This window comes from Catharus ustulatus, chromosome Z (genome assembly GCF_009819885.2).
Source record: "Catharus ustulatus isolate bCatUst1 chromosome Z, bCatUst1.pri.v2, whole genome shotgun sequence".
NCBI lineage: Eukaryota > Metazoa > Chordata > Aves > Passeriformes > Turdidae > Catharus > Catharus ustulatus.
The window spans coordinates 18807462-18835235 of NC_046262.2; the positions used below are offsets into that span (position 1 = coordinate 18807462).

The following is a 27774-nucleotide window of genomic DNA, read 5'->3' on the forward strand; positions in this document are numbered from 1 at the left end:
TCAGGCAGGGTGTTGGTAGCAGTCCCATTAAATGGTGGCTGCATCCTCCTGCAGTGACAGATGTGATTCAGTTGAAGCGGTGCTCCTGTAGAAGGTGCAGTTTCCCTCTGGAGGTCCAGTGGTGATGTGGAGAAATCCAGTTTTCCTCTGGACTCCAGTGGAGAAAGGGGCTCCCTTAGTGTCCCAAAACCTCTGTTTTTATCTTGCTAAGAAATGTTGGGCTCTTCCCCCTGGCTGGAGCAACTTCCAATGGGATGCAGTAATTTTATCAGTCACGCAGTGGGACTCAATGGCCATTAGCAGAAAATGACTCTCTGGAGGAAGGATGGCGGGTGAAAAGATAAAGAACAATGCCCTGCCTGGTTTCAATGGATGGCCCATTAGCAGAACATCTCCCATTGAGATAAGGATCACTGCCCCCGCCCTCAACAGATGGTGATAGAATAGATACCTTTGATCACACTCTGTATTGTAACCCAAGACACCTCCCCTGCTGCCCACGGCACTCTGGATGCAGCCTAGCACACGTTTGGCTCTCTGGCATGGCTGGGTCATGTCCAACCTCTCACACCCCAGCACTCCGAAGTCCCTCTCTCAGGACTACTCTGGATCTGTTCATCCCCAGCCTGTGCTGATAGTGGGTCTTGCCCCAACCCAGGTGCAGTAGTTTGTGCTTAGTATTGTTTAACTACATGGGCCCACTTCTCCAGCTTGTCCAGGTCCCTCTGGAAGACATCCCAGCCTTTAGGTGTGTCAACAGCATCACTGAGCTTGGGATCACCTGTAAATCTGCTGGGGATGCACTTGATACATCTGTTTATGTCACTGATGAAGATATTAAATAACTCTGGTCCCAGTGCAGATCCCTGAGGTCACTGCTTGTCAGTGATGTCCATTGGGACTCTGAGTCCTTGACCACGACCCTCTGGATGAGACCATCCAACCAATTTCTTGTCCATCTAATAGTCTGCTCTTCAAATCCATCCAATGTAGAGAGACATATTTTTTATTAGCAGATATTCTTCATCGTGTGTATTGCTCACTTTTCTGAGAAATACTTTTTAGGCCTGCAAAACTTCATGATTTAACAAAGATAAGTTGACCAAACTGCTGGAAAAATTTTGCATACCAATTATGACAGACTTGATATGAGTGCCACATCTCTCATCATCAGTTTTGCCTTCGCAAATTTCTGTGTGTAGCAATGTTATAACCTAAACAGAAATACCTTAAATAAATAATTTTGGAAAAAGTCCACATATGTGACATCAAAATATTAATTTCAAAATGTATTAGTCCTCCTACATACAATCCCTTTGTTTATGCATTTGTCTGTTCCGTAAATAAAGTGGGGAAGGAAGGAAACAGTCATGGCCAAACCTGCTCCTCCGACTGAGGAATAGGAAAGAAATGCACAGCCAGTGGAAACAGGGACAGGTGACCAGGGCAGTGTACAAGGATGTGGTTCAGATGTGTAGGGAGGGGACAAGGAAAGATGAGCTGCAGCTGGAACAGAACTTGGAAAAGGATGTGATAACAACAAGGGTTTTATGGGTGCATCGGTCAGAAGAGAAAGGCCAAAGAGACTGTATTCCCTCTGATAAACAAGAAGAGAACTGGTTACGTATAAGGAAGAGGCTGAGACAGCCAGCAAGTTCTTCACCTCAGTACTGGCAGTCAAGCTTCCCATGTGTCTTAAGTCCCTGAACTGGGGGAGTGAAGTCCCTCTCACTCCATCGGTTCCATCTGATAAAACTGAATCACTACAAGGACACAGGCCCTACATCCCAGAGTATGAGGTAACTCTGATGATCTAGTTGATGTTGTTGCCAAGCCATCCTCCATCATACTTGAAAAGTTACAGCACTCAAGGAATGTCTCTGAGACTGGAAAAGGGGAAAAAATTATAATAAATGAAGAACTACAGAGCAGTGAGCCTCAACTCTGTGCCTGGAAGATCAGAAGTCCAGATCCTCATGGAAGTAATGTTAAGGAACATACAGAACAATGCAGAGATCTGAGACAGCCAACACCACTGCACTAAGGGAAAATTGCACCTGAAAAATTTGGGCCTTCTATGATGGAGTGACTTCAATGGTCAGCAAGTGAAGACTGACAGATGTCATCTACGTAGCCTTCCTTAAGTCCTTCGACACAGTCACATACAGCATCCCAATCTCCAAACTGGAGAGATAAGGGTCTGAGGGATGATTTACTTCATGGATGAGGAATTAGCTGGTTGGACAGAGCCAGAGAGTTGCATCAATGGCTCTGTGTCTGGGTGGTAGCCAGTGGTGGGTGCTATCTCTCAGGGCTATCTTGGGACCACGACTCTCTAATGTCTTTATCAATGACACAGACAGAGAGATCAAGTGCATCCTCAGCAATTTGCAGGTGACAGAAGCTGAACAGTGCAGGTGACACAGAAGGAGAGGTTGCCATTCAAGAGAAATGCACCCACAAGAATCTCATGGAGTTCAACAAGGCCAAGTACAAATTGCAGCACCTGGGTCAGGGCAATTCCAGACATGAGTAGAGAGTGAAGAACTGATTCAGAGCAGCCCTGAGAAGGACATTGGGGTTCTTGTGACTGAAAAGCTGGACACGACCCAGAAATATGCATTTGAAGCCCAGAAAGCCATTTGTATTCTGGGCTGCAGCCACAGCAACGTGGCCAGCAGGTCAAGGGAGAGGACACTGCCCCTCTGCTCTGCTCTGGTGAGACCCCACTTTGAATGCTGGAGCCCTCAACATAAGAAAGCCAACATAAGAGCAACATTTTGCACATAGTGACTAGACAAGGGGAAATGAATCTTGAATAAAAGAGGGAAGATTTAGATATTAGGTGAACGCGGCGAGACATTGGAACATGTTGCTCAGGGAGGTTGTGGATTTCCCATTCCTGGAAGTGATGGATCAGGTTTTGAGCAGTCTGATGTAGTGAAATGTGTCCCTACCCATGGCAGAGCAGTTGGAACTAGATTTTAAGGCCCTTTCCAACCCAAATCATTCTAGGATATCATGATTCTTTGCATAATTAGTAGAAAAAATTGTATTATCCAAACTGAAAAACATGGAGATCTGACCAAATCCTTCATTTTTATAAAAAATCAAATAACAAAATTGTCAGTATGCACAGGGGATGGTGCAAGTGGTATTGCAATTGTGATGATCTAAAGACATTAGAAGAGAGACACTGATATTCAAAGGTGTTAATTTTATTGAGTCACTAAGTGTATTTTAAAATACAGAGAAAAATTTGGATTGCCTTAAATAGTCTGAAGTCAAGCTGCAATAAGGTAGGATACAAACTGAGGTTTAAAAAGCGCCATATTTCTACAAATATTTTTAGAGAAGGGTTGTTGATCTAAAAAAACCTCAAAACATACTTTGTATGCTTACACAACAATTAAATCAGAAGGACATCCTGCCACTACATATTTGTTTTTGCTGTAAAGCACCATAAAAGTGATCTGGCACTGAACAAGTCCCTGCAGGATACATTTTGCTGTGTTTCTCTGACCCTATAGTTACCTATGGGAAATGGCTGAAGAAGAAGAACCCTATAAATTGTTCAAGCTCTCCTTCCTAATGTTTTCAGACATCATCATGTTTCTGCTGTGCAGGGATTCAAAGACTATTAAACATCCTTTTGTATTAATCTACAGTTATTTGCAAACTTTTACCTTCAGTGTTTTGGGTTTTTGTAAGAACTACTTGACTATGGGAGGTTGAAAACCTCCCTATTATATACATTTGTCAGAAAACCTTGATTTACTTAGTTATGTACCCAAGTAGACATCTAAACTTTTTGTATGGCAATTGGTATGAGATTTAATGGGAAAATTACATGTTGAGCATGTAAAGTATTCATTACATTCAAAAAAAGTATTCATTACATGTAAAATGCTGAAGTCTGGGAAAAAAATTAGATACTCTTATTTTTGAGGCCTACAAATTTGTAAGTCTTATATGCTTTTCTTGGACAAAATTATTGATTTTTTGGCATCCATCTGTTATATTGAATTTTATTTTTTTATTATTATTTACGTCAGTAACCATCAGTTATAACAAGCTTAATTAAGATCTTTTTTGGCTTGTGCTCATGAGCCCTAAACTGGACATAGTACTGGCTTGCAGCTAAGACACCTACAACCCCAGAACAGCCTTTCGTCCATGTACTGGGCAGCTGCATTCTACTCAGTTATTCATTCCACTGTAAAGCAGCAGAATAATTTTTTTTCACATTTCAGAAACTGAAAAATAACTGAACAGTTTTCAGAATGACTATGGCATGCATCTGTCAGTGAAATTGGTAAATCAATTTATTTTAATCAAAAGTAAATGGAAATGTAGTAATTATTTGTTATAGGTACGTGGGACATTAGCAGTTCACAGGACACAACATTTCCAATTTCCATGCCATACTGTGTGCTTTTTCTCAAGTCTTGTTTATATCTCAAGGCTGATTTTATTTATACTTTTCTGTGCAGACAGACTGGAAGTGAACATCTTGTTCCTAGCAAGCTTCTGCAAAAAAGTTTATGTATTGGAATTACTGGGTTTTTACACTGCAAATGTCTCAGTTTAGGCAAGATGGAGCCTATTCTATGTACTTAAAGACACAAGACAGAGAAACAGCCAAAACAAATACTCCCCCCCACTTCCAAATGTGAAGATTTGACTTCTGAGAAAATGCAATGAGTTCTTTGTGTAAGGATTTCTTTTGGGAATAGGTTGAGTTTATGACATTTGGAACTGTGAGAAAAAAATAACACCTCCTATTTAATTTCTATTGTAACCTTCAGATTTGAGCACATTTTTCTAAGTGAAGAAACTGCATCAAAGATACATGAGATACTCCCCTGCAAAAATGTAAAAATAAGTAAACCAACAGACACACTCAAAAGAACGCTGCTGACAAACCCATGAAATTGGTTAATGACCTTGGGCAAGATGATTTTTTAGTACTCTCAGCTGTGCTATGCATGCAGCCAGCATCTTGCTTGGTTATTTAACTGTTGCAGCATATTGAATACTGGTTTTTGTTAGGCACCTTGCAATGGCACTTGAGGTTTTTCCTAAGTGATTGTAACTCATTTAGACTTCATTAGAGAAGATTAGTAGTGCGGATTATCTCTTCTAATGTTCATGTTTCAAATTTATAAACACTAAATTTTAGTAACCATGACTCTGTCCATTCATTTTGATTCCTTCACTCATGCAGAGATATCTCAGTCATTTTCCATCCTGGCTATCTAACAGGGATTTTCCATGTGCTCCCTTTTATGTAATTTTTCACAATTTTTACTGTTTCACAGTAAAATTAGAGACATTGCTGGTCTTTTTTTACCAAATTAAAAGTTGATTTTGTTTTGTGCTTCCTATCCAGCATCTTATTTGACAATGGCATTTTAGGGCTTGTACTTTACTGTTTTGTTTGGGTTTACTGCACAAACATCTGCAATAGCCTGAGATGTTACTTCCTGCATCACCTATCTTTAGCTGCTCTTCCTTTATATTTTTGCTATACACAATTAAGCAGGACAGCACAGCAACTCAACCAGCTCATACCCCAGATCTATAGTTAATCCTCAGTTAAGTTTATATATTGCTGTGGGTGAAAATATGTGAGAAAATATCTATTATATTTAGTCTCTTACACTAAACCTCTGGTAGAAAGGGTAGCTAGGTGATTGGGGTTTCATGTGTCCAAATCCTTGAACTTCTTTTAAAAGTTTCAAAATTTTAATAGCCCAGAGAAACTGGAACCAAGTGGTTCACTAATAGGAAAGCAATTACTGAACTTTATTAATCTCTTTAGAGTATTTCAACTGCATATGAATTTTCCATCATGGTTTTTGTACAAAAGAAATCTTATTCTATTTGACCCTGTAGAATTGGACATAAGCATCCTTGAAAGTACAATAAATATCAAGAATTTATCTTCTGCTTTTATTTTATTATCTACACTTTAGAATACTGCGAATTGGGGGGTGTGTATGTGTATTTTATGATGACTACATAAGCACCTTATATAGCTTATATTCAGCCTTTAGCACAGCTGTTTCTTTCTGATGCAGAGATTTGCTCCCTATTCAGGTGTAATAATGATTTCATATACAAATACTCATGAAGTGTCCTGTTTCCATGAACACAATAGAAGCCAACAAGAGCCAGAGTTCTTCATGTGCGTCAGTACATAAAATTTCCCCATCTCCCTTCTGCATCTATATCTGGTTTTCTTTACCTCTCTTGCTCCTATTTGCCCCCAAAAATGAGACAGCTACAAACAAATACTATATTGTATTTCCATGTTCTTTGCTCTAACCTGCAGTCTGGTTTAGTCCTTGGCCTTTTCTTCAGTGTTTGCAGTTCTCTTTATTATTGTCAAGTCTGATGGAGTATGTGACACACCATTAATCACTGCACATTACTATCAAAAAAATTAAAAATTCCTGCCTAAAAGATTCTGAATAAAGCATGAGCACAAGCATACAGAAAAAAACCCCAGTAAAACAGTAAGAATTGGTGTAATGGATTCAGTCCTGGCATGCCAATTGGCTATTCATTGGAGAGGGATATGAATACACAGGTTATTTATCAGCAGAGATTTAGAGAAGGACAATATAATGCTGCTTTTTTTTACAAAAGACAGAATGGGAAAATGTGTGGAGTTTCTATTAAAATAATGAAACATGTTGCAATCCAGGCTTTTGACTCATGTCAGGGGTGGGGTTTGATGGCATCTTTACATATAATACCTGTGAGGGGTTTTGTACAGAAACATTCCAATCAGTAGAAGTTATCAGGGATTTCAGAAAAACAGCAAAATCTTTCTTACATCTGTTTTTTTTCTACTTAAAAATTGAGCCAGATCATATCAAGATCATTTCAAGGTCAAATATGTGGATGTTTCATGTCTGAACATCACACACTACGCTGAGAACCCTCAGGAAGCTGTGAAAATGAGAGGCTTGCAGTTCTCATGACTTGTGGGCAAGATAAAAAGGAGGGATGATTTACTGTTTGAATCCATTTAATGCATTTGTGAGAGGTCAAGCAGAGCATAGCTCTAACCATTATATGATATTCTAATTGATAGTCCAAAGATAGATTCTTAAATCCATATTGAGACTCTTGAAGAACCAAGCTAGTTTAGAAGAACTCAACACCCAAATTCACAGCTCGGGATAGCATTATTCTAAATTTCAGATGTCCTTTCTCTGAAAATGTCATCAACTTTGAAGTATTGCCGCAGAATATAGATTGCAACCAAACCAAATCCTGTGAGGACACTACAGTTAACATCTGTGAGTAATTTATATGGTAATGCTTCAGATTACAAACAAAAATACTTATTTTCTTCTTGTCCTAAGTTTGAGAATGAAGAGTTATGATGTGTCTGCTTTTTCTTTGACCTCTCTGATAGAAGGTGTTAGGCCTCCTGCTCCTCACAATGAGGCCTAGGGACTACCTGTGCCGCCTTATTCCCTGCCATGAATTTGTAGGAAGCAGTTACATACAGGATTACATTCAGAATACCTGTTACGTGCAGGATTAGAGCCCAGGTGCCCTGATGCTTGCAGACTGACACTTAACAGAGCAAGCAACACTGAGTGTTTTACCATTAATCTTTCAGCTAAAGATCTGCATGCAAGGAATGAGTCTGCAGCATACCTGAGGTATAATTTGGAAGAAAAGCTGTTTGTACCATCTTTCAGGATCATGATAGAGAGAATTGTTCTCAGTTTCCTTCTACGCTGGTGTAATGCATGGTCTCTCTTCTCTCAGCCATTTAGTCTTTATACCTGCATTAAAAAGTATTACGTATTCTTTTAAAAACCCTGAACAAAGGTCAGGGATAGAGGCCTATGGGGATCAATTGTGCATTACCTATTGTTTCTCTGCATGAGGCTTTTATAACATAAGTAATTTATTTGATTGCTAGGTATGCTTAAAGTGGTTGGCTAGAAAGCTTTGAACTTCAGTGAAGTAAAAGAAGCAAGCTGTTCATTTAATCAGCACATTTAATTCATCCTGCTTTGCATGCTGTGCCACACTGTCTTCTTTCCATATAAGGATTCTGTGGTATCTTCCTGCAGCACCCCTGCCTCTCTTCTGCAAGCAGCCAAAGATGGCTTTGTGCATATTGCTTATATATATGCTATAGGCCCAACTTCTTTTTGGTGTGCAATGTAGCAGCTACCTCCTTCTTGTATATTTCTTCTTTTCAGGTGAGTTGTTATATTAAAGGTTGCTTCTTTTTTTTTTTTTTTCCCTTCACACTGATTGAGAGCATGTTCTTAATTTATCTTGCTTTTAAATATTTATCTTTGCACTATGTGACTAAGTGGGAAGTGAATCAGCAAACTGAGCTTTGGTTATAATAAGAATTTACAACATTTTTAGGTGTCTTCTACCTTTAGATATTTGATTTTGTTTATTACTGGTAATTAATCAGATTTCTCTTTAAGCAGCCATTGTTTAGAGTGCAATGAGGATTTTCTAATGCTATGCAAAAATTTTAAAAAAACCTTCAAAAAAACTGAGGAGAGGGAGGAAAGATTTTCTAATTTAGCGATCATATTATATTAAGGAAAAAAATAGCATATTTGCTCCGTGATGTAGTAAGATTAAGGCTATCTATTTTTTCTCTCAGACTCACATGTGATACATAAATATGTAACAAGTAATTTTCAAAGAATTAATAGGATCTTTTGTGGTCACTTTCAGTAGTCTTCATGTTTTTTAAATGTGGTTTACCTTCATATTCAAAATTGTTTAAGTGCAGTGAGGTACTTCAGAGCCTTTAGAGATTATCTGCTACAAATGTTAAAAAAGGTACTTGATTATCACTTAGTATCTCTTCATTAATACCCCTTTTTACTCAACTGAATGACTTTCAGATAACTCATAATTTGCTTCAGTCACATCCTCTCTTCCATTCTAAGTCCTTCCCCTGCCAGATATCCAGAGAAAGAAGTTAAAATTTATTTATCGAATTATTGATCTATTCAGCACTGCTGTGAGAAATGGGAAAGGAGGATATAGATTTAAACCTTGCTATTCAAATTATCTTCTCTTTTCCCAAGTGGAAGACTGAAGCTGTCAAAGCTCACCTGGGGGTCAGGGGCTGCCATGAGAAGCGCTAGTTCCATGAGACCAGCCCTGCTTCTATGAATGTACTCTGCATGTCTCCCAGGGGCTCTGCAGCTCTCAAGAAAAGAGAGCAGTTCAATTGCATTGCAGTGGAAGTAGCAGTTCAGTTGCATTCTTCTTTCCCTCCCAAAACTCCCACATCTGTGCTTCAGATTGGCTTGAATTGCATCAATTCATTTACATGGACTGTCTATCTGAGAGAGGTAGTCATCATTTGTCTTTGAACACAAGCCGTGATGAGATTGTACACTCTGCTTGAAATGTCTTCTCTATTTTTAATTGTTTTGGGGTTTTTTTGTTTAAAGAGCCCCACTGATCTCCTCTTTACCCCTTGATGTGTCCCACTGGCAATTCCCCAGTCTTTAAATCCACAATGTGTTATACAAAAGCCTACTCATAGAGGGCACCTTGTGTCTGTGAGCAGAGCTGTCAACTAAGTCCTTGTTTCAGAGGACAATCTGGAGGTGACCAATTGGAGCTTAGTTAAATCTTGAAATCTACTTTCACACTGCAGTAAAACTTGGCAGAGCCAGGACCTCCTTCCACTTCAGTTGGTGTCTGTGATCTGTGACCCCATGCTCGCAGGGTTAAATGACCTCACAGCAACACACCTTGCTAAGAAGACAGTGAGGGCTAGCTGAAGTTTCTGAGGTGTAAATGTTTTATACCCAGTGATTTCTTACTCTAATCCCAGCAGATGCTGTTTATACATACAAAGGCATGTATAAGTGAAGCTAGGTTTGCTGTGACCTCCCATTCATCTGTGAACAACAGAGACCTCACTTTCAAATGTTGCTATGCAGATTTTAGCTTCATTGAAATACAGGAATTTTTCTAGATTATATCAGCCCAAGCCTCTCTTTGTCAGTTAATACCATCAGGCTTTTCAGATTTTTCACACTTCCCTTTCAATCTTTTTTAGCTCTGTCTGGTCAGTGTGGGAAAATAAAGGGTTATTCCTCCAGACACACTTCCTGTGGTTGAGGCACCATTTTGGGTGAAGGGATGAAGTGATGAAAGGTGGCCGGATGGCAGCAGGTGCTTACCCTTCCACAGTTCTGCCATGCACATGGAAGTGTACTCAGCTGACCGTTGTGGAGTCTGCCACACACCAAGCCCTGCATATTTCCTTCTTTCTCTTCTCTGTGCCTTATAAAGATCTGGTTACCAACTCATTCATTCACAATTACTTATTTGAAATTGCAGACTTTCATTTCTGGCCATGCATAGGAAAGATTTTATTCTTTTAATCTTTCAGTACTTTACTTTACTCTACTCTGCTCCACAATACAGAGCAAGTTTTCTGATGCTTGTCCTTTTAATCTTTCCATAAAAAGATTACTGTCTACTCAAACACCTGCTTAATGAACACGGTTGTGTCCTCTGAGAGGGGTGTTTATTCACTGAAGTCAGTGACAAAGTCCCAGTAAAGCAACATTAAACTGTTCCTCTTTCTTTTTATTTACCAGAAATAAGCCGTAACCTTTGAAATATGTTAGTGAACATGGTTTGAACAGTATACTTTAAAGACCTCTCAGGCAAAGTGAGATAAACTTTAATTTTTGAAAGTTCAACATGAGCCCTAGGAGAGGGCTCTAGCTTGTTGAAATACCATGGTGTTCAGTTTTCAAGAGTATTAAAAAGTTTAACATCTAATCTCCAAGTTTTACTAGAATGTTTTATTTATGCCTGCATGTGTTGCTTTTAACTTCTGCAATACTCAGGAATTGCTTTTAAATCTGTCTTTTGGGGTCAGGGAAAAACACTGTGTTTTTGTTTTCAGAACTCTGGTGGAGAAGAAAATAAAAATATATACTAGCTGGGGCTGGAGAGGCAAAGACAGATATATATTTACCCATATGTATCTATAAACCCAGTCTTTTGATTTGTGAATCATGTAGCAGCACTACTGGCATTCCAAATGAATACACAACCCTTTTTCCTCCCTTTTTTTGGTTAAAAGAATCCTACTTTATTTTTAATCCTAGAACTAAAATCTGAAATCTAGTGCTTCCCTCTGTCTTCTGTGAGTCAGCAGGAATAAACCTACAGTTTGCTTGCTTGCAGTGTGAGTCAGCAAGACAATTCTGCCACCCTGTGCCAGACAGGATGTAGGCAGGGAAATGGTTTTCACTGTTGTCTTTGGCCACTGGCAGCCCTCACAGAATGAATTCTGATCAGCAGTACCCCAAAAGCAAAATGTGGTCAGACAAAAATTTACACGCATGACCTCAAAGGGAAAAAAAACCCCAACCTACTAACCCCCCCAAAACCCAGTACAATTTTGTAACTCATACTCAATTAATTAACCAGCTAGCATCAATTAACACGAGATTAAGATAGTTGCTATTTTGCCAATCAGGTTCCAGATATCTGTGACAAAAGTCAGAAGCTCACATGTTCAACTTAAAACTAAGCTACATTTCAAAATTTTGAACCTCAAATCCCTTGTGTTTTTAAGCGTATAGCACACAGTGAAATTACTTACAAAGAGATATGGTTACAAGGACACAGTGGGAGAATCAAAATTTAATACCTCACTATAGTTCTGAATGTTTCCATTGCTCTGCTTCCAAAGGATAACAGACTAAACAACCTTAAAGACAAAATGTTGCTAGGATTTATATGAATTTTGTGTAAAATTATATTAAAAGAAGAAACACATCCTTGATGTTTCAGTAAAACAATGCTGCCTCTCTTATCAAGAAGAAAATAACTCACATGATTGCCCTGATACTTCCAGGTTTCATGAATCCTTGACAAGGATAGGTCATGATAATTTATCACAGGTGGCTTCAATAGCCTGGTAAGATTTTTCAGTGGTTACAATTAGGTATGATTTGTTTCAACTCCATCTCTGATACTTAAACACAAGCATTTCAGGATTCAATTTATGTGCATATAAGACTGAGTTATTTATAAAAGAGTTAATGAAAATACCAAATGAGAAATATAATCCACAACTATCTAAGACAACTGGACATAAGAGGAATAATAGCAGAGTTCATTTAAACTTGGAAAAAAGTGAAAGCTAACAGAATAGAGGAAATTAAATCCAAATAAGTGAATTTGATAAGTGAGAGAAACTTGGAAGTAATTCCTCATGAAATAGGTAGAAAGGGATTGAGTGACAAATGTGCAATGCATTTCATAATGAGATTTGACAGTAAAAAGTCCGAGTCAACTCAGAGTTCCTGAAAGTTGTTTAATCAGAAGTTCCTTAAAATAGGGATGTCCTGTTGGCAGATACTTGCCATATATATTCTAAATATTAATCTGGATTTTTTATTTGAAGGAAAAGACAAAAAAAAATAAATAACACTGTGTGATCCAGCTCAATGATTGCTATAGGACTCTCAGTATTGGTACCAAACAAAAGAACTTGACCATGCCTTTAAGAACCTCACTACTCCCAAAATGCCACTGTTGCGTAGGTGCTCTTTGGGGCTGGAGATGAGAGGCTACTCAGTAATCCCAGGTTCAAGAGCCTCTTTGGTCAGTAGTGCAGTCCAAGGATAGGGGATTATTGTATGTGCAATGAAAAGGAAATTACTAGATATGAGAATCTAACACCAAAAGAATTTTTTCAGCATCAGTATTGATTACTTAGTTATATATTTTTAAAAATTATCAAAAGTCCCTCACTGTAAGAAAGAAAAACAGAAAATGAGGACACATAGGTATCTGTCTGTATGGGTTTTCTTTTAGATAAATTCTTATATATAAGAATACAAAATAGCAAGCAAAAAAAAAAAAGAAATTAAGTGACAGCAAATTGCTCATTTACTTGAAAGTGCAATATACTCAAGCAGATGCTATAGTTGTTTTAGTAAATTTCTCTATAACTCCCTTGTTTTATAGCTCTGTTTTTCAAATACCAGAGCTAGGATCAGCTGGATTGATTAGGGTCATTACTTGGAATTCCAGTGACAGTCTGGGCAATCAACATAAATTGGTGATAAACAGAATCATTTATGCGGAAGCATCTGGAATGTGAAAACAAGGGGATAATCAAAAGATATGCAAGTGCAGTCTGTATTTTGCCATTTATTGTTTCCATGAATATTATTTTCCTATAAAGACTTTTTTCCATCTCTTTTCAAATCCCTTTTTTTTTTGATTGTTTTCACTGTGCCTGTGTGGTAGCAGCTTTGAAGGATGATAATTTAATGGTGGGTTTCTCAGTGGGGAGAAAATTAAAATGTACAGCCTTTTGTCTGTGTGGCGAGTTGTTAAATCACTTCCCACAATATGACACAGCTTGTGGCATTATACATGACATAAAAACTCTTCATTAACATGTGTCCTACTGTGAAAAATGTGCTGCATTAGTTGGTCTGCCCATAAGTAAACCTTGTTGTAAAAAAGGATTTTGTGCTCCTGTGAATAAGAAGTAAATATTGAGATGTACTTTACATTGTTTTGTCTTGACAAAAAATATACAAGGAAGTTGCTTGGAAGATCTCTTTGCCCTTAGTGTCTAACACAGTATTTTTATCTATTATTAACTGTTTTTGTAAATATTCATTCTATTTTTTTAAAGCAAAAGCCTGGAAAAGGAAGAAATGCGATTGACTGGCAAGGAATTTCCTCTCTTTTATGAATTCTGAATACCTTCAGCCAAAGCCCACCTTGCCTAAGATTAGATAATGAACTCTGCCACAAATTCTCTGTTATCTGTCTCCGTTACAAAACAGTCTCCAATGTGTGCACTGTGAGGTGTACGTGTATGGTGACCTTACTTTGCCTAGGGCTGAGGTGTGCTGGCTGTGTAGGTACAGGAAAATCCCCACCTGGAGAGCTTTTTCTCTGAAGAGAGGTCCATCAGAATTCAATCACAGGAGGTACTGGGGAGGAGGCATACAGACTGTAGTACTAACTTAGAGCACAAGATTTTTATTTTTATTAATGCATTAATTTCATACTGGGCTCTTGCTACACTGGTATAGGAAAGCAGTTTCAAGGTATATTTGACAGCTGTGGAAAAAAAAAACCAACTTAAAGTCTTTCACCAAAAATATATTAATTTGATATCATAGGCCATTATCCAATGGATTTGTATTTTGTATTTTAATATCAGAAAATAATTTTCACACACAAACAGACACTTGATACTCTTATTTGAAACAACACTGTACAGAAAAGGCACCAAAGCTATAACATGGACTCAAAAAATATTTTCATATTACATGAAAGATGAAATGTAGCAGAGAACTCTGGATGGGAAGGCACTTCCATTGGCAGAGTTGGAACACCTAGAGATGGTTCTCTAGAAAGACAATTCTCATTGATGAACATCTATAATGCTTTACCTTTCATCCTAACTGCCACACAGAACTGTGTAATTATTAATGCTGTGTCAGTTCTTATTACATTCTACTAAATGCAGACCCAGAATAGACATCACTGAGCAAGCATATAATTCCTCATTACAATTATGGTAATGGAATATCACCAAGAATAAATAAGAATAAATGTCATAAGCACACATGAGAATATCAGCTCTTACATGTTTAGCTGTTATCCCTTACCATCTTTTTTTTTGTGTTTATGTAACAAACTTTTTGCAAAATATCATATTTCCTTGCATAACGTTATAAAAACTTGCATATTAAAGATCAGCTCAGTTTTACATCCAAAAGAAACGGATTACTTTTGAATATCTTTACAGCCTGTCAAAATTGAAATGTAACACGTGGCTTTCTAAAATGAAGTTATGGCCTCAGAAGCTTGTAGAAAGGGTTTGTTTTTTTTAATTAAAGTAGATGCAGTTCTTACCAGAACAACAAAAACCCATGATGCTCTGGGTAATGTGCATTTTGACTAGCTTTCTGGCTGATAATGAACCAGAAATTTGTTAGTGTCACACCTGTCAAGCAGGTTCTGCATCATCAGTCTATCTTCCTCCAAGGAAAGGTTAAATATGTAGCCTTTCTTTGCACGGTGTGCACTCTTTGGCTCTGCACAAGGAAGATAAAGCCTGTCAGAAGAGGTGGTGAATAATTGGCATTGTTCTGGTTTCTTCAATATCTGTTTTTTTCACAATCATTAGGCATTTTTCTTCATTTGCCCTTCAATCCAGACAGAAAATGCAGTATTGTATAAACAACGGCTGACAGATCAAATAGAGTCAGACTTGAGCAATATTCATATATCCTGCTCTGTTGCAAGCATGGAGGCGTTGATGTATTCCACTTTTGCTACTTTTTCTGTAAAGGAAACTTTCCTGTCCGACCATCCAGGAGCCACACCTGCCCCGCCTGGGCTGGGACCAAAGCCTCTTTGCAGCAGGAGCTCCAGTGACCCTGCAGGTGCCTCCTTTGACACCCTACGCATCCCACACTCACAGTCAGACCAGATTTCCTCACTGGCCCTACCTTTCCCCTAACAGAGTCTCAGACATCCACAGCAGAGTCTCCGACGTCTGTATTCTTAAAATAATTTAATCATGGTGCAGCAACAAATTAACAGCTCAAGCTGGTGCCTTTGAGGAGGGACCCCTAATAAAGACATGCTGGGCTTTTATACCCTCAGAGTATAAGCTCTCAAAAGTCTGGGGTCATCAGTTCCTGCTGTGTCGGATTGTCCAGTAACCCGGCTAACACCATAGGTTCCTAGGTCTTTTGTTATGCAAAAAGTAGCTCGGGTTTACTTTTCCTGGGCTTCTGCCACCCAGAGTACAATCTGCAGCTTGAGCCGCCCTGCCTTACCAAGCTACCCACACTAAAAACATATCCTTAGCACATCCACTTCTCCCCAGATCCTTTTCCTCCTGCTGTTTTGTGATACTAAGGTTGGAGTAAATTTATTTTTCTCATTTTCGTTCCCCTTTAATTGCCCTTCTCCATCAATTTTTAGTACTTCTGTGTTGCTGGGATGTCTTTGCCTATTCTCCATCATATGTTAGTAAGCAGTTGCAGTTAGAGGGTGCCACTGCTGTGACTGAAAATAAACATCACAAATTCAATATATCATGCATTCTGGATAGAAGTGAATGTGCTAGATCGTTCACTAGATTTTAGACCCTCCTTGAGAATGATTGTGGTGCAATTTCCCTATTCTGGTCACATGTTCATCTACATCAACTATTTATTTTGCTAATTATTTCCTTTATCTCTTGCTTTACATGGTTTTCAGTAATGGTTTCAATAATTATTAAGGGGTTCATAAATGCAGGAACTAAAACTATTTTTATTAACCACAATCTTGGAGGTTTTATGACCTGAAGGTAGAGCACACCAGAAAGCTGAAACAAGTAGAAAAATTTTGAAGGTTGCAAATATCCAAATTTTCCTTGTCAGTAGAGCAAGAAAGATCCTGAGCTGTTTCTTAAAGATGGTTCTATTTCTGTGTATGGCTACAGTTATTCATCAGTTCAATTAAAATCTGGCAAATTTTAGCATATTCTTTTTCTTATTAATGCCATTATTACTAATTATTTCTAGTGTGTTCCAACTATGTCAATAACTGTGGCCATAAAAAGTGTAGTATTCAAATATACCAGGACACCCTTTGTCTTGTTTTTTTGCTAAACTTTTTAACCTTAGCACTCTCTTCAAAATCTCAATTACAGAGCAGAGTTGGGGTTTTGGTTGGTACATTTATATATTTTGAATGGCTTGTCTCCCACTAATACTAGATTATTTACAGGAGAACAGATGAAAAGCTTGAGGCCACCTCTCTCTCTGCCTTGCTTGCAGCGAGGTCTAAGCACCCAGTGCAGAGCAGCTGGGACAGAGCCAGATTCCAAATGGCCATCAAGACTGAGCATTGCAGTCATTTAATGTGCTATACAGAATAATCCTACATATGCCCCATTTTCATCATATCCAAAAGATAAGCATGAGAGAAAGAGAGGAGATAGGTAAACTCCAAGATGCTGGGGCATTCTTAAGGCACATAACCTATCAATATTGCAAAAGCTGGCTTGAATGGGAAGTGTGTCAGCACTCCTCACAGGCAAGGAGGCTGGGAAAGGATTTGTGGCATGATCCCATTTTCTGAAAATATGTAAATAACAGAGTTTCCGCTTATCATCCCTGTCTGTATAAGGGGTTGGAGAGGGCAGTGGTGTGTCTTCCCACATCACAGGATGGAGACTGGGAGAAGGAGGAAAGAGACTCTTCCTTGCTTCAATTACAGATGTAAAATGATGTCTCCTGACAAAGCTGGAGAGCAACCCTTCCTGCTGAGAGAGGCACTTGGCACTCTCCTTAGAAAATAAACGCAGAAAGTTCAACTGGAGACACTGAACACTTTTGGAAACCCCTCCAAACTCATAGTTGCTTCTCTGATACTACCTCTCACCAAATAAATAAACTGAGAGAGGATAACCTGTGCTGCACCTCAGATCCCGCCACTACACCATGACCTCTTATAATTCAGCTAATGGACTTTGCAGTCACCATGCTGTAGCTAAACATGGGAGAATTTTAAGGATTAATCAGTGTACTCAACAGTGACTTAAAAAACCCAAAACAAAACTGATTTTTTTTTAGAGGTAAAAGTTGCTTTAATTTGATTTCGGTTTATTTGAAATTTTTTGCTTAGGTTTGGGGTTTCTATTTCTTTTTCCTGGCAAGATGATGCACCTCAGTACTTCTTTGAATCAAAACATCAGAAGTACAACAGGTTTCCTGAACTTGCTGGAATAAACATTATACATAGCCTCCACTGCAGCATTTTCTTTACGGTGTTTGTCTTGCTGTCTGTGCATGTGACTTACTACATAATCAATCTAAAAAGCCTGTAGAAACCAACCTCTCTATGGTAGGCAAGCATCCGTGGAGGATTTGGTTGAAAGAGTCATGAACAGATTGAGGCTATCTCTAAAAGTTCATATTCCTGATGTATTAATTCTATGGACATATCTTTACTGAATATATTTGCTTGCCTTCCATGCAGCCTATGGGTGAAAATACACTAAGGACTATTCCAGGTTATATGAATATTTGTCCTGGACATGAAGAGTTAGTAAAAAGATCATCTGAAGAGATATTAAGAGTAACCTCAAGTATGCCAGCAGTGGGTGCAAACTGAAATATGCTAAGTTCAGCAAACAGCAGGTTTCCTTTCTGTAGCAGTTTCTCCAGCAAGCAATGCAGTGTTACCCAGGCATGCCAAGTTAAGCCTGAATGCAAGGGAAAATATATCCTGCTGTATCTGACTAAGAGAGGAGAGGCTGCTGCAGCTCCATACTGCAGGTCCATCAGAAGTGAGGCTGAAGATCTATTCCCAGCAGGCACACAACTCACAAAGGTACAACATATCTATCTATACGCATATACACATGACCATATACACACACATTGCAGACAAAACCATCGTCATCCTCACACTGGTCCCCTCCAAAGCAGTGCAGCATCGAGGTCCACTCATGCTTATCTGTGCAGACATATACGTTGTGGCTCCCTTCATCAACTGGGCTACTAAACTCAGTCTGCCCAGTAGCTGCCCCTGGATCCCAGGCTCCTCAGTTTCTGGCACCTGTCATAAACCTCCAGTGTTGACTTGCAGTGATGGGTTTCATGTTGTACAGTGAGGCTAGGACTTGCTTGGAACAACCTTGGAAGGGACCTGGATATGGTGTCCAGGTCTTTTTCCAAGTCCTGATTTGGTAACCTACTTTAGTACACTCCTTCTCCACCAGGCTAGTGGACATAGGCTTTGGATAATTTGATGTTTCATGCAACAGGCCTGAGAGCAGCCACGACCAGGATATTACCTGGGCTCTCCCTCCTTCCATAATCTTTCTGTGCTTCTTTTCGAGGTACAGATAAGCTTTTATCACCTAATCTGATGAGAACAGTCTGGTTTCCACAGCAGTAACATCAGAGCAGCTCCCCGATATTGCTCTGTGCTCTCTGCCTTGGCTTCCAGCATCTCAGCTGCCTCAGCCAGCCAGGGCTGCATGTTCCTGAGCCCCACTCTGTCACACTGCGCAAGCTGACCAAGAGCACACACAGGCCCCCTGCCATTGTTGCCTGAGCAGTTATTTGAAGATCTTACAGTTTTAAGATAATCCAATAGCATTGCTTTTATTTGCATTCAGCAAGTGCTCTTTCCTGGCCAGGAGCTGGTAGAATTGTAGTACGGGAGAACAAGCATGATGTTGATCACGGGAAGTAATGAATCATTGCACTCATCTATCAATGTGCTCCTCTGGAGTCTATACATTATAATAATTCAAGTATGATGCAGATTGCTTACCTACCACAGAACTAGAAAGGGAAAGATTTACAGGGTAAATTACTACTGACACACATCAGGTCACTGAGAATGAACAAGAACTGTCTTTTTCAGCTTACTGCAAACATCCTCTTTGCCTTTTCATGTCTTCAGTCTTTCTGAGGCTGAAGTTCTTTACCAGGACAACTGTTTGTGTTTTAGATGAATCAGAAGCCTTGGTCATTTGAAAAGTCATGTATGCAAAGGACAGCAAAATCTCTTTTTTTTTTCAAGTAACTTATATGTTGGTTTTGGTGGGAAGTTGTAGGAATCAAAACCTACAGAAGTCTAAAAGAAAATGTAACAGTGATAAGCCAAACATATCCTTTGAATCAATCTTCTGCTGATGTGGTGTTGGGTATGAATATATTTGACTAATTTTCAGTCAGTTACATTTTTGTGCTACAATCTTTTGCAAAATGTAAGCCTTTGGATTTATTTGCAAGGACAAGATCTCTTCCTGTTACTTAAAAAAAATATAATTACAAGATGAGACAAAAGCAAGACAGACTTAAAAATGTCTATGGATAAGATAAGTTGCTTTGGTAATGAGAAGAATTTGCACAGACTTGTATTTGTAGAATTAAAAAAATCACATCAGGCTGCTGTAAAATGAAGGGATCTTACATTCTTAAAGAAACTCATGTAAAGCTCTGGAGGCGAAGTCTGTAAATCATGGGTGAATGAACACTCTTCACAGTTGTGTGATGATATTTCTTCAGGCTGTATTTACTCATCAGTTTATTCCATTTCAGCTTTACAGATTATGTAAGTAATTCCTTCAGTAAAACTTAATATCTTTACTGTATATTTTGCTTTTGAAATATATTAGATTTCCTGCTGACATAAAAAGAATAAATTGGTTCCCAAATAATAATTGTTCAGAGCTAAGCTCTTTTAGAGTCCTTAATGGACTAACATACTCTGATATTGAGGTACTAGCATTTGCAAAGTTGCTGTGGTGACAAAGGTAGTTCTAGTTAAAAAACACAGTAGTAATTCTACTTTGCTTAACCACTCAACATGATTCCAAAAGTGAATTTCACCATTTCTGACAAAGTGAATGCATGTTGTCCTTTTTTTTTTTTCTGAGAAATGGTATCTTTAATAAATATGAGTGTATGGGGAAGTCTGGCTTCTCTTTGATCACAGTGCCTTACACCTACTCAAATTACTATTAAAACAGATTTAGAGTAGTACAGTGTCCATTTCTTGAAGAAAAGATCAGGTCAGGCCCAAGGGAACACTCTGTAGCACAAAATGTCTGAGACTTGCCTCAGCTTCTTTTTGGTCATTGTGATAAAGTGAAACATTCCTAAAGGCAGTGATCTTTTGTTTTAAATTTCTCTGCCTGGCACTGCAAACCCCTCAGACATGGCCCAGAGGTTCTTTGACTCATGTACAGAACCTGTAGGCAATGGCATGGGACCCAGGATCACAATGATAGCACCTTTTGCCTGTGGCCATCCCTCTGATTTTGCACTAAGCATAGCCATCTGGGGAGATTTGATCCATTTTCTGTCTTTCACTAGAATCAGTTGTCAGACTAGATCATGATCTTTTTTTTTTTGAAAGTAAGAGTTTGCAGGCAGGGGTCTTAATGTGTAGAGATGATGGTTGTTTCATGAGAAAGGGTCGCTAGTGAATGTACCCATGCAGTACCCATGCAGACCAACTTCCAAGACATTTAGGTCACAGATTTTTGAAGATATTTCAACTTTTGTCCATGAGACTTTGAGAAAAAAGGTCCATGATATGCCACAGGATCCTTTTCCAGGGTGTCCTCTCATAAACATGTACAGTAAATTCACGAATACAAGCCGCACTGAGTATAAGCCGCATCTCTGAGTGTTGGCAAACATTTCGGTTTTTGTCCATAGATAAGCTGCACCCGAATATAAGCCGCTTTGTCGTTCGCAGCGAGGACCTGCGTGCAATTAGTAACAGAGCCGCGGGAGGGCAGGGTTTACTGGTTGAGCTAAGGCTCTGCAGGCTCAGCCCGCTAGGGGCCGCTGACGGGGCCAGGTGGCCCAGCCCGGTGCTGCCGCTCGGGGCCGGCCCCCGCTGCCACTGGGCTCGGTCACCCCGGGTCGGCGCTGCCCCGCGGTGGCAGGCAGGGACAGAGCTTCCCCTGCTCCTACGGCAGCGGCGGCAGGCGGGGACGGAGCTTTCCCGCGCCCGTGGCGCCGGCGGCGGGCAGGGACGGAGTTTCCCTGCTCCTGCCGCGGCGGCGGCGGGCGAGGACAAAGCACCCCGTTGGCTCCCCGAGCCGCGGCAATGGCGGCGCTGGCTTCCCCCCCCTCCCCGGGCCGCAGCAATGGCAGCGCGGGCTTCCCCCCCCCTCCCCGGGCCGCAGCAATGGCGGCGCGGGCTTCCCCCCCCCTCCCCGGGCCGCGGTAGGGGCGGCCCGGGTCCCCCCTCTCCTCCCCGGGCCGCGGCAATGGCGGTGCCGGGCCCCCCCCGTCTCTCCCCTGGGCTGTGGCAGAGGAGGAAAGAGAGCTCTCCCGCCTCTCTCCCCGCCCCCCGTGCTGCCTACAGGGAGCCAGGCTCCACCCGCGGTGCAACAGAGTAGCGATTTGTAACAATCGCAAAATGCCGACTTTGCAGCTGCTCGGCTCAGCACTCTGGCTGGCACTTCTGAGGTTGTATTAGCCGCTCCTGATTATTAGCCGCATTTCTGGTTTAGGAGCAAAATCTTAGTCAAATTGGTGCGGCTTTTATTCGTGAAATTACTGTAGTTATAGAAGTTAGTTTCTATTCTATTGCCATTTTCCTAAGCACCCAGTATTGTCCAAGGAGGGAGGGAGGAAGAAAGTGGTGTGGGACAGGCTGGCAGAAAGAGATATGCTCTCTGTCTTTTTCTCTCTCCATGATCATGCAGAGACAGAAGAAATATCCATATCCCACCAAAAACTTAGAGCCTAGAGCCAGACATAATCGCAAGTCCAAGACAAAGTGTAAATGCTTGGAGTAAGTGTCCTGCATCCTGTGTTACCTTCAAGGCCAAGGGTTACCACTCAGTCAGAAGGTGGCAACCAGCAGCATCACTCTTGGCTGAGCCTGGAGCCAGCTGTGGAGCTTTCCTTCCACAGAGCAGGTCTGGGTACCAGACTGGTGTCAGGCAGCAACTGAGAAGTACCACAAGTATGGTTCTAAGTCACCCATTATCTGCTCATGTTCAAAGAGAGCACTGTAAGCTGTTTCACCTCCAGCACTCATGGTCCCTATGGTGTTTCATGGTCTCAGATACTTCCATTCAGCTGCAGTCATGCTGAAGGCTTGTATAATTTAAATGGAAGGTAAATCAGAGTTCAAACTCAGTCCCTGTCCATGGCTTAACATGGCACAATGTAAGGGTTACTGACCTTCTGGTAGATCAAAGACATGCAGATGAATGTGCTGGAGAGAAACAACAGAAGGAAAACAGACTAACTCTGAAATTTTTAAAGTTTTGCTGCTAAATTTACATCCTTATCCTAAAAATAAAAATAAGAAATGAATACATTGTTTTTTTTTTTTTTTTTCAGAGCTCTGGTTTTAGATTATAAGGTTTGTATTACAATGTGAAAATGCGAGTACCATCTCTTTTTCTAGAGTATTGGAAGGATATTGATGGTGGGAGAAAATTTTATTTTTAGTAAGCAAAACCTGTGTTGATGCTATCTCCATAGTAGTAATGCCTGACAGATAATCCTAAGTTTATTTGAAATTTGTAATTAAACAGAATCACGTTACCCTAGTTGTTCAAATTGATATTGTCTCTTTCATCTTTTTGCTATTCTGTTTGAAATTGACTTAAGGGGAATTTGCTTTGCTTTGACTCCTCTCTCTCCCTTTCTCTTTTAAGGTCAACTCAAATCAAAACATACTCTTGGGATAACGCCCAGGTTATTTTGGTTGGCAACAAATGTGACATGGAGGATGAACGAGTAATCTTCACTGAGAGGGGAAAACATTTAGCGGAGCAACTTGGTAAGAAAAACACAACAAAAGCTTTGTGATTGTTCGTGAGAATGCAAAAATAAATTTCATTATTTGCTACAGTACTTGTAAATACTTGTTCATGACACATTCATTGTAAAGGAATAGTCACACACTGCTTCCCTTTTATTTCTACAGTCTTTATGATATGGAGCAAAGAAACAAGTAGGTAAAAAAACCCTAAGCACAGTCTCATCAATTAAAACAACAACAAAAACAAAAACAAAAAAACAAAAAAAAACCCAACTTATGAGACCTTTGACCTTTTTGCAACTTGAGTAGATTTGGGTTATGATTAGCAATACCAATAATCCAAATATGCTGCTTTCCAACTCCCACTGCTAACCCTTGATCCACTGATCTACTGTACATTCGCAGAACTGTAGATATGAACTTGTTTCATAAAGTCTCCCTCTGGGAAGAAAATTCTGTACACATAGAAAATTGCCGAGCTGTGAGTACCTTTGTTGTTTCTGTTTCTACACAACAGTGTTATCCTTTCATACCATGAAATGTTTTTGAAGTGACACTGACCAAACTTTAATGGCAAATCTCCAGAGCATCATTGAAATAGTAATACCAGCCTCTTTTCTCCTTCAAATTTCCTGATGTCTTGAGACTAAGCTCAGCAAACTCTGGCATTGTTAGATATCACTTTATACATGGAATCATAAATTACGGGCATAGGTTTGCCATTTATTTTAAAACTGTGTGTGGTAAAATCTCAGTCTGGTCAAAATATCAAAAATATCAAAATACCAAGATCTCCTTGTCACTACTGCTATATAGGTAGGTAGATGAAAGGATGTTTTAAGAGGAGATCTAATCTCATGCTGGTGGTTCTTAAGTTATGTATATTTATAGGTCAATGATCTTATTTTTTAAAAAATACTTTTTTCTATTTGTACAATTACTTTTACTAGTAAACAATTTCATCAGAATAATATACCTTTACATTGCACTTCTTTTAGTGAGTGTTAAATATGTGTAAAAAAACTCCTTGAAAGATTACATTGAAGATTACCGTAAGTTAGTCCTTTGAAAGATGACAGGAAATATTCAACAGAAGGTTATATCCAGAAAAGTTTCCAATAATTTTTGAAGAATTGTGTTTCTCAAACTTCTTGCAACAAAACCATTAAGAGAGGATATTTATCTTTGCAGAAATACTTGTCAAATTTTTACATATATTTTTCTGTATCTTTTCTTCCCATTTATAATATTTACTAATTGTACTAGGACATAGGAAAGTATATTCATTGGATAAATAGATCCTAAACATCTAATTGTATACTTTTACCACAAATTTTGACTAGGTGCTGAAACGTTTAGCAACAACCATAAATTTTCACTACAGAGTTTGAATTTTTTTTTAAAGTCACATAACAAATCTGAATTTCTATTCCTTGAACCATATTCCTATATAAAAAAAAATAATGCAGCAAATTGACAAAGCATCCCCAAGGTCATGAATTTATGGAGACAAGAAGGAACTTTGCATGTTGTACAGTGAAGAATCCTCAGATGTAATAACCAGTGCTTGAAGAAAAGAAAAAAAAGGATAATAAGATAGATATCAAACCTCATGTTTCAGGCTTTAAAGCAAATTCTAACTCCTGGGGTTTAAAATTCAATCTTTATGGAAAAAGATTATCCTTTATTTCCGTATTTATACACTCAAGGGGTTTCCTTTCTCAGGTATATATCCTGTGTCTATCTCAAGGGCAGATTATTGCATTAGATAATTTGAGTCTCTGATCCAGTCATTTACTGTAGTCAGACTGCACACACAAATGTTTACATATTTCCTGTATAGCTGCAATAGTATCTGCCCATAACCTGGGGGTGGTGGTGTCAGGCAGAGCAGAAGAAAGACTTTCCCTTCACTGCAGTAAGTACACTGGCCTTGCTGGCTGGTTTGGAGGGCACCCATTGTGTTTTACGTATGGGAGTGTCTTTTGTTTCTATGGCAGTAAGTTGATAACATCTCTTACAGACAAGTATTAAAAATAACAATATAGATTTTATGTCCAGCCAGACATTTTAAAACTGTGGGCCCTTTGATCACAGTGTTGATCACAGTGTTGATCACAGTCACAAGCAAATACAATTAATTAATGTTGTACAAAACCCACAGTGACACCTTCTGTTCCCAAGTGTAGTTTTATTTTCAGCCCCTGTTTATTTGAAGTTACTGAGAAAATGAACACGTGCACCTCCTGGGGTGAATATTCTAAAGGTCAAAAAGAGCACTGGGCATTTAACCCTTTGGGAAACATGGTGTTCTGTTGAGGACAGTGTTATTGGAAAATGGGGCCTCTTTTTTCGCTCCTGACTTCTCTGAAAAGTGTGACCTTAAAGTTTATTAACAAGGTGTAATCATTCATTTCTTTAAATCTCTGTGCTGGCTTATCTCTCAAGTGTAACCCAAACAAGGCGTTTAAATAAAACAGCAATAGGTCTCATTACTGGTGGAGGAGATCTGCTGGACTAGTCAAGTATTCTGTGGTACCTCTGCACGCCTTTCTCATGGCATTCCCAAAGTTCACAAAAGAATGAAGGAATAGTTAGAAGCCCAGACCTGTCCTTGAGGGAAAATTATAGAATGCCTTGTTTGCTTTAAAGATTTTTTAAAAAATTTATTGTTAATAACATGACAGGGGCAATACCTACATGGATCATAGCTACAAGCAGTGTAGTAGGTGCTTTATGAAAGATGTGAAGTTGTGAGCATGCAGTGATGCTTTCTCTGACCATAGCAAACTATACATGGGTCTCATGAACCATATGCAATACATTTATATTCAATAAGCCTTTCATAACTTTTCCAGTGGATTTGTACAATGATGTCTTTGAAGCCATATAGAATCATCACTCACAATGTCCTTTAAATATGCACAGTTCATCTGTTATCTACATCTCCTTTGAATTGGCTCCCAATAGATTTATTTTATTTTTCTCCACTGTTATATTCTTACAACAGTGTACAACTGTTTGCTGTTACCTGCTTTGTACCTCTATAGGTTTCAGAGAGCTCTGTCATAGTCCTTTTTTCTCCATATGGCAATTCCCAGAATATTTAATTGTTCCAAGCATAAAGACACAAAGACTTGCATTAGTCATTCTCTATCATCCTATTCAGTACTTTTTTAAAGTGCTTTTTCCAGAAATCAGTTCATGGTTGTTTAACACAATAACATCATTAAAAGATTAAGGTTAGAATGAAATGAAAATATATGAGATCAAATAAAGTCACATAACTTTTCCTCATATAAATATTCCAAGAATGTGTAGAAATGTGACAAACCAGCCAACAGAGAGAAATAATTAATGTAAGGTTAGTATTGATTTGTAATCACAGCAAACACATTTAAAGAAGTTTATTCACTAATCATAACCAATAAAGGGCATAGAATATAATTCTTGTGGTTATTTTATCTTCGTGAATATTTGCTCTCAGCAGTACATGGATTGGCTATGGAGTAAATAGGAATATAGTCAGCACTTACATGCTTTAAAACATTTTAGTAAAACAGAGTTAGGCCTTGCAAGCAAAGTGCATGCGCTCTTGCCAGCTGAATTATTTGCACAGTTTTCTGAAATATTGCTCTCGTGCCTTTCAGCAAAACTCATATATTCATAAAAGTTTGGTGTTAATTTTCAGAAGAGAAAAAAAAAAGAGTGACTCACAGGTGGCTAGATGTCTTGGTTTTTCTATTCACGGTCTGTATGATGTATTGATATTGTTATCCACATTCCAGCTAAGGATTAGCAGGTAGAAGTCTGCACAGGCCTTTGAATTGAGTCAGGCAAATGGATAGTTGCATATGAGTTTGACATACAGTTTTTCCATTTATTTGGGACATTCTGCTGTGCCTGTTAATTAGATAGATCAATTTTTATGTGTTCTTTGGTTTCCCAGGTTCTTCTTGTGCTTTGCCATGCAGGATCAACCATGGCTTGGGGCACTCATCATGTCTAAGCACGCCCTAGGCTGCACTTGCCTGTTTTCTATATTTATCCTGGCATGCTATCTCTCCTAGAGGTCAGCATCCAATGTCAGAAAACAAAATGAGACAGGCCCTTTCTGGTGAGCTCTTGCATTCTCTTCAGCAAGGGGCAACAGTAACCAGCCCTTACACTCTATTGAGAGAGCCTGCAAAGTCCTCTGAATATTATGTATATCATGGTCAGCAGTCCCTTCCCCTTCCCCTTCCCCTTCCCCTTCCCCTTCCCCTTCCCCTTCCCCTTCCCCTGCCCCTGCCCCTGCCCCTGCCCCTTTCTTTCCTTTTCTCTTATTCCTGCTTTCTTTTTTTCTCCCTCTCCTTCTCTTGATTCCCAGTGCTTTGAAAATAATTTCCATCAAAAACAAGAAGAAAAATTCTTACTTCAAATAGAATCATC

The 27774-nt window shown here is 39.3% G+C and overlaps 1 protein-coding gene across 1 annotated transcript in view; it reads left to right on the forward strand.

Moving 5' to 3' along the window:
* The window catches only part of RAB3C (RAB3C, member RAS oncogene family), a 135815-nt gene that overhangs the window by 92566 nt on the left and 15475 nt on the right, over positions 1-27774 (forward strand). The window contains exon 4 of the mRNA XM_033085533.2: positions 23237-23361. Within this exon, the coding sequence (XP_032941424.1) occupies positions 23237-23361 (125 nt within the window). The remainder of the gene's footprint in view (positions 1-23236; positions 23362-27774) is intronic.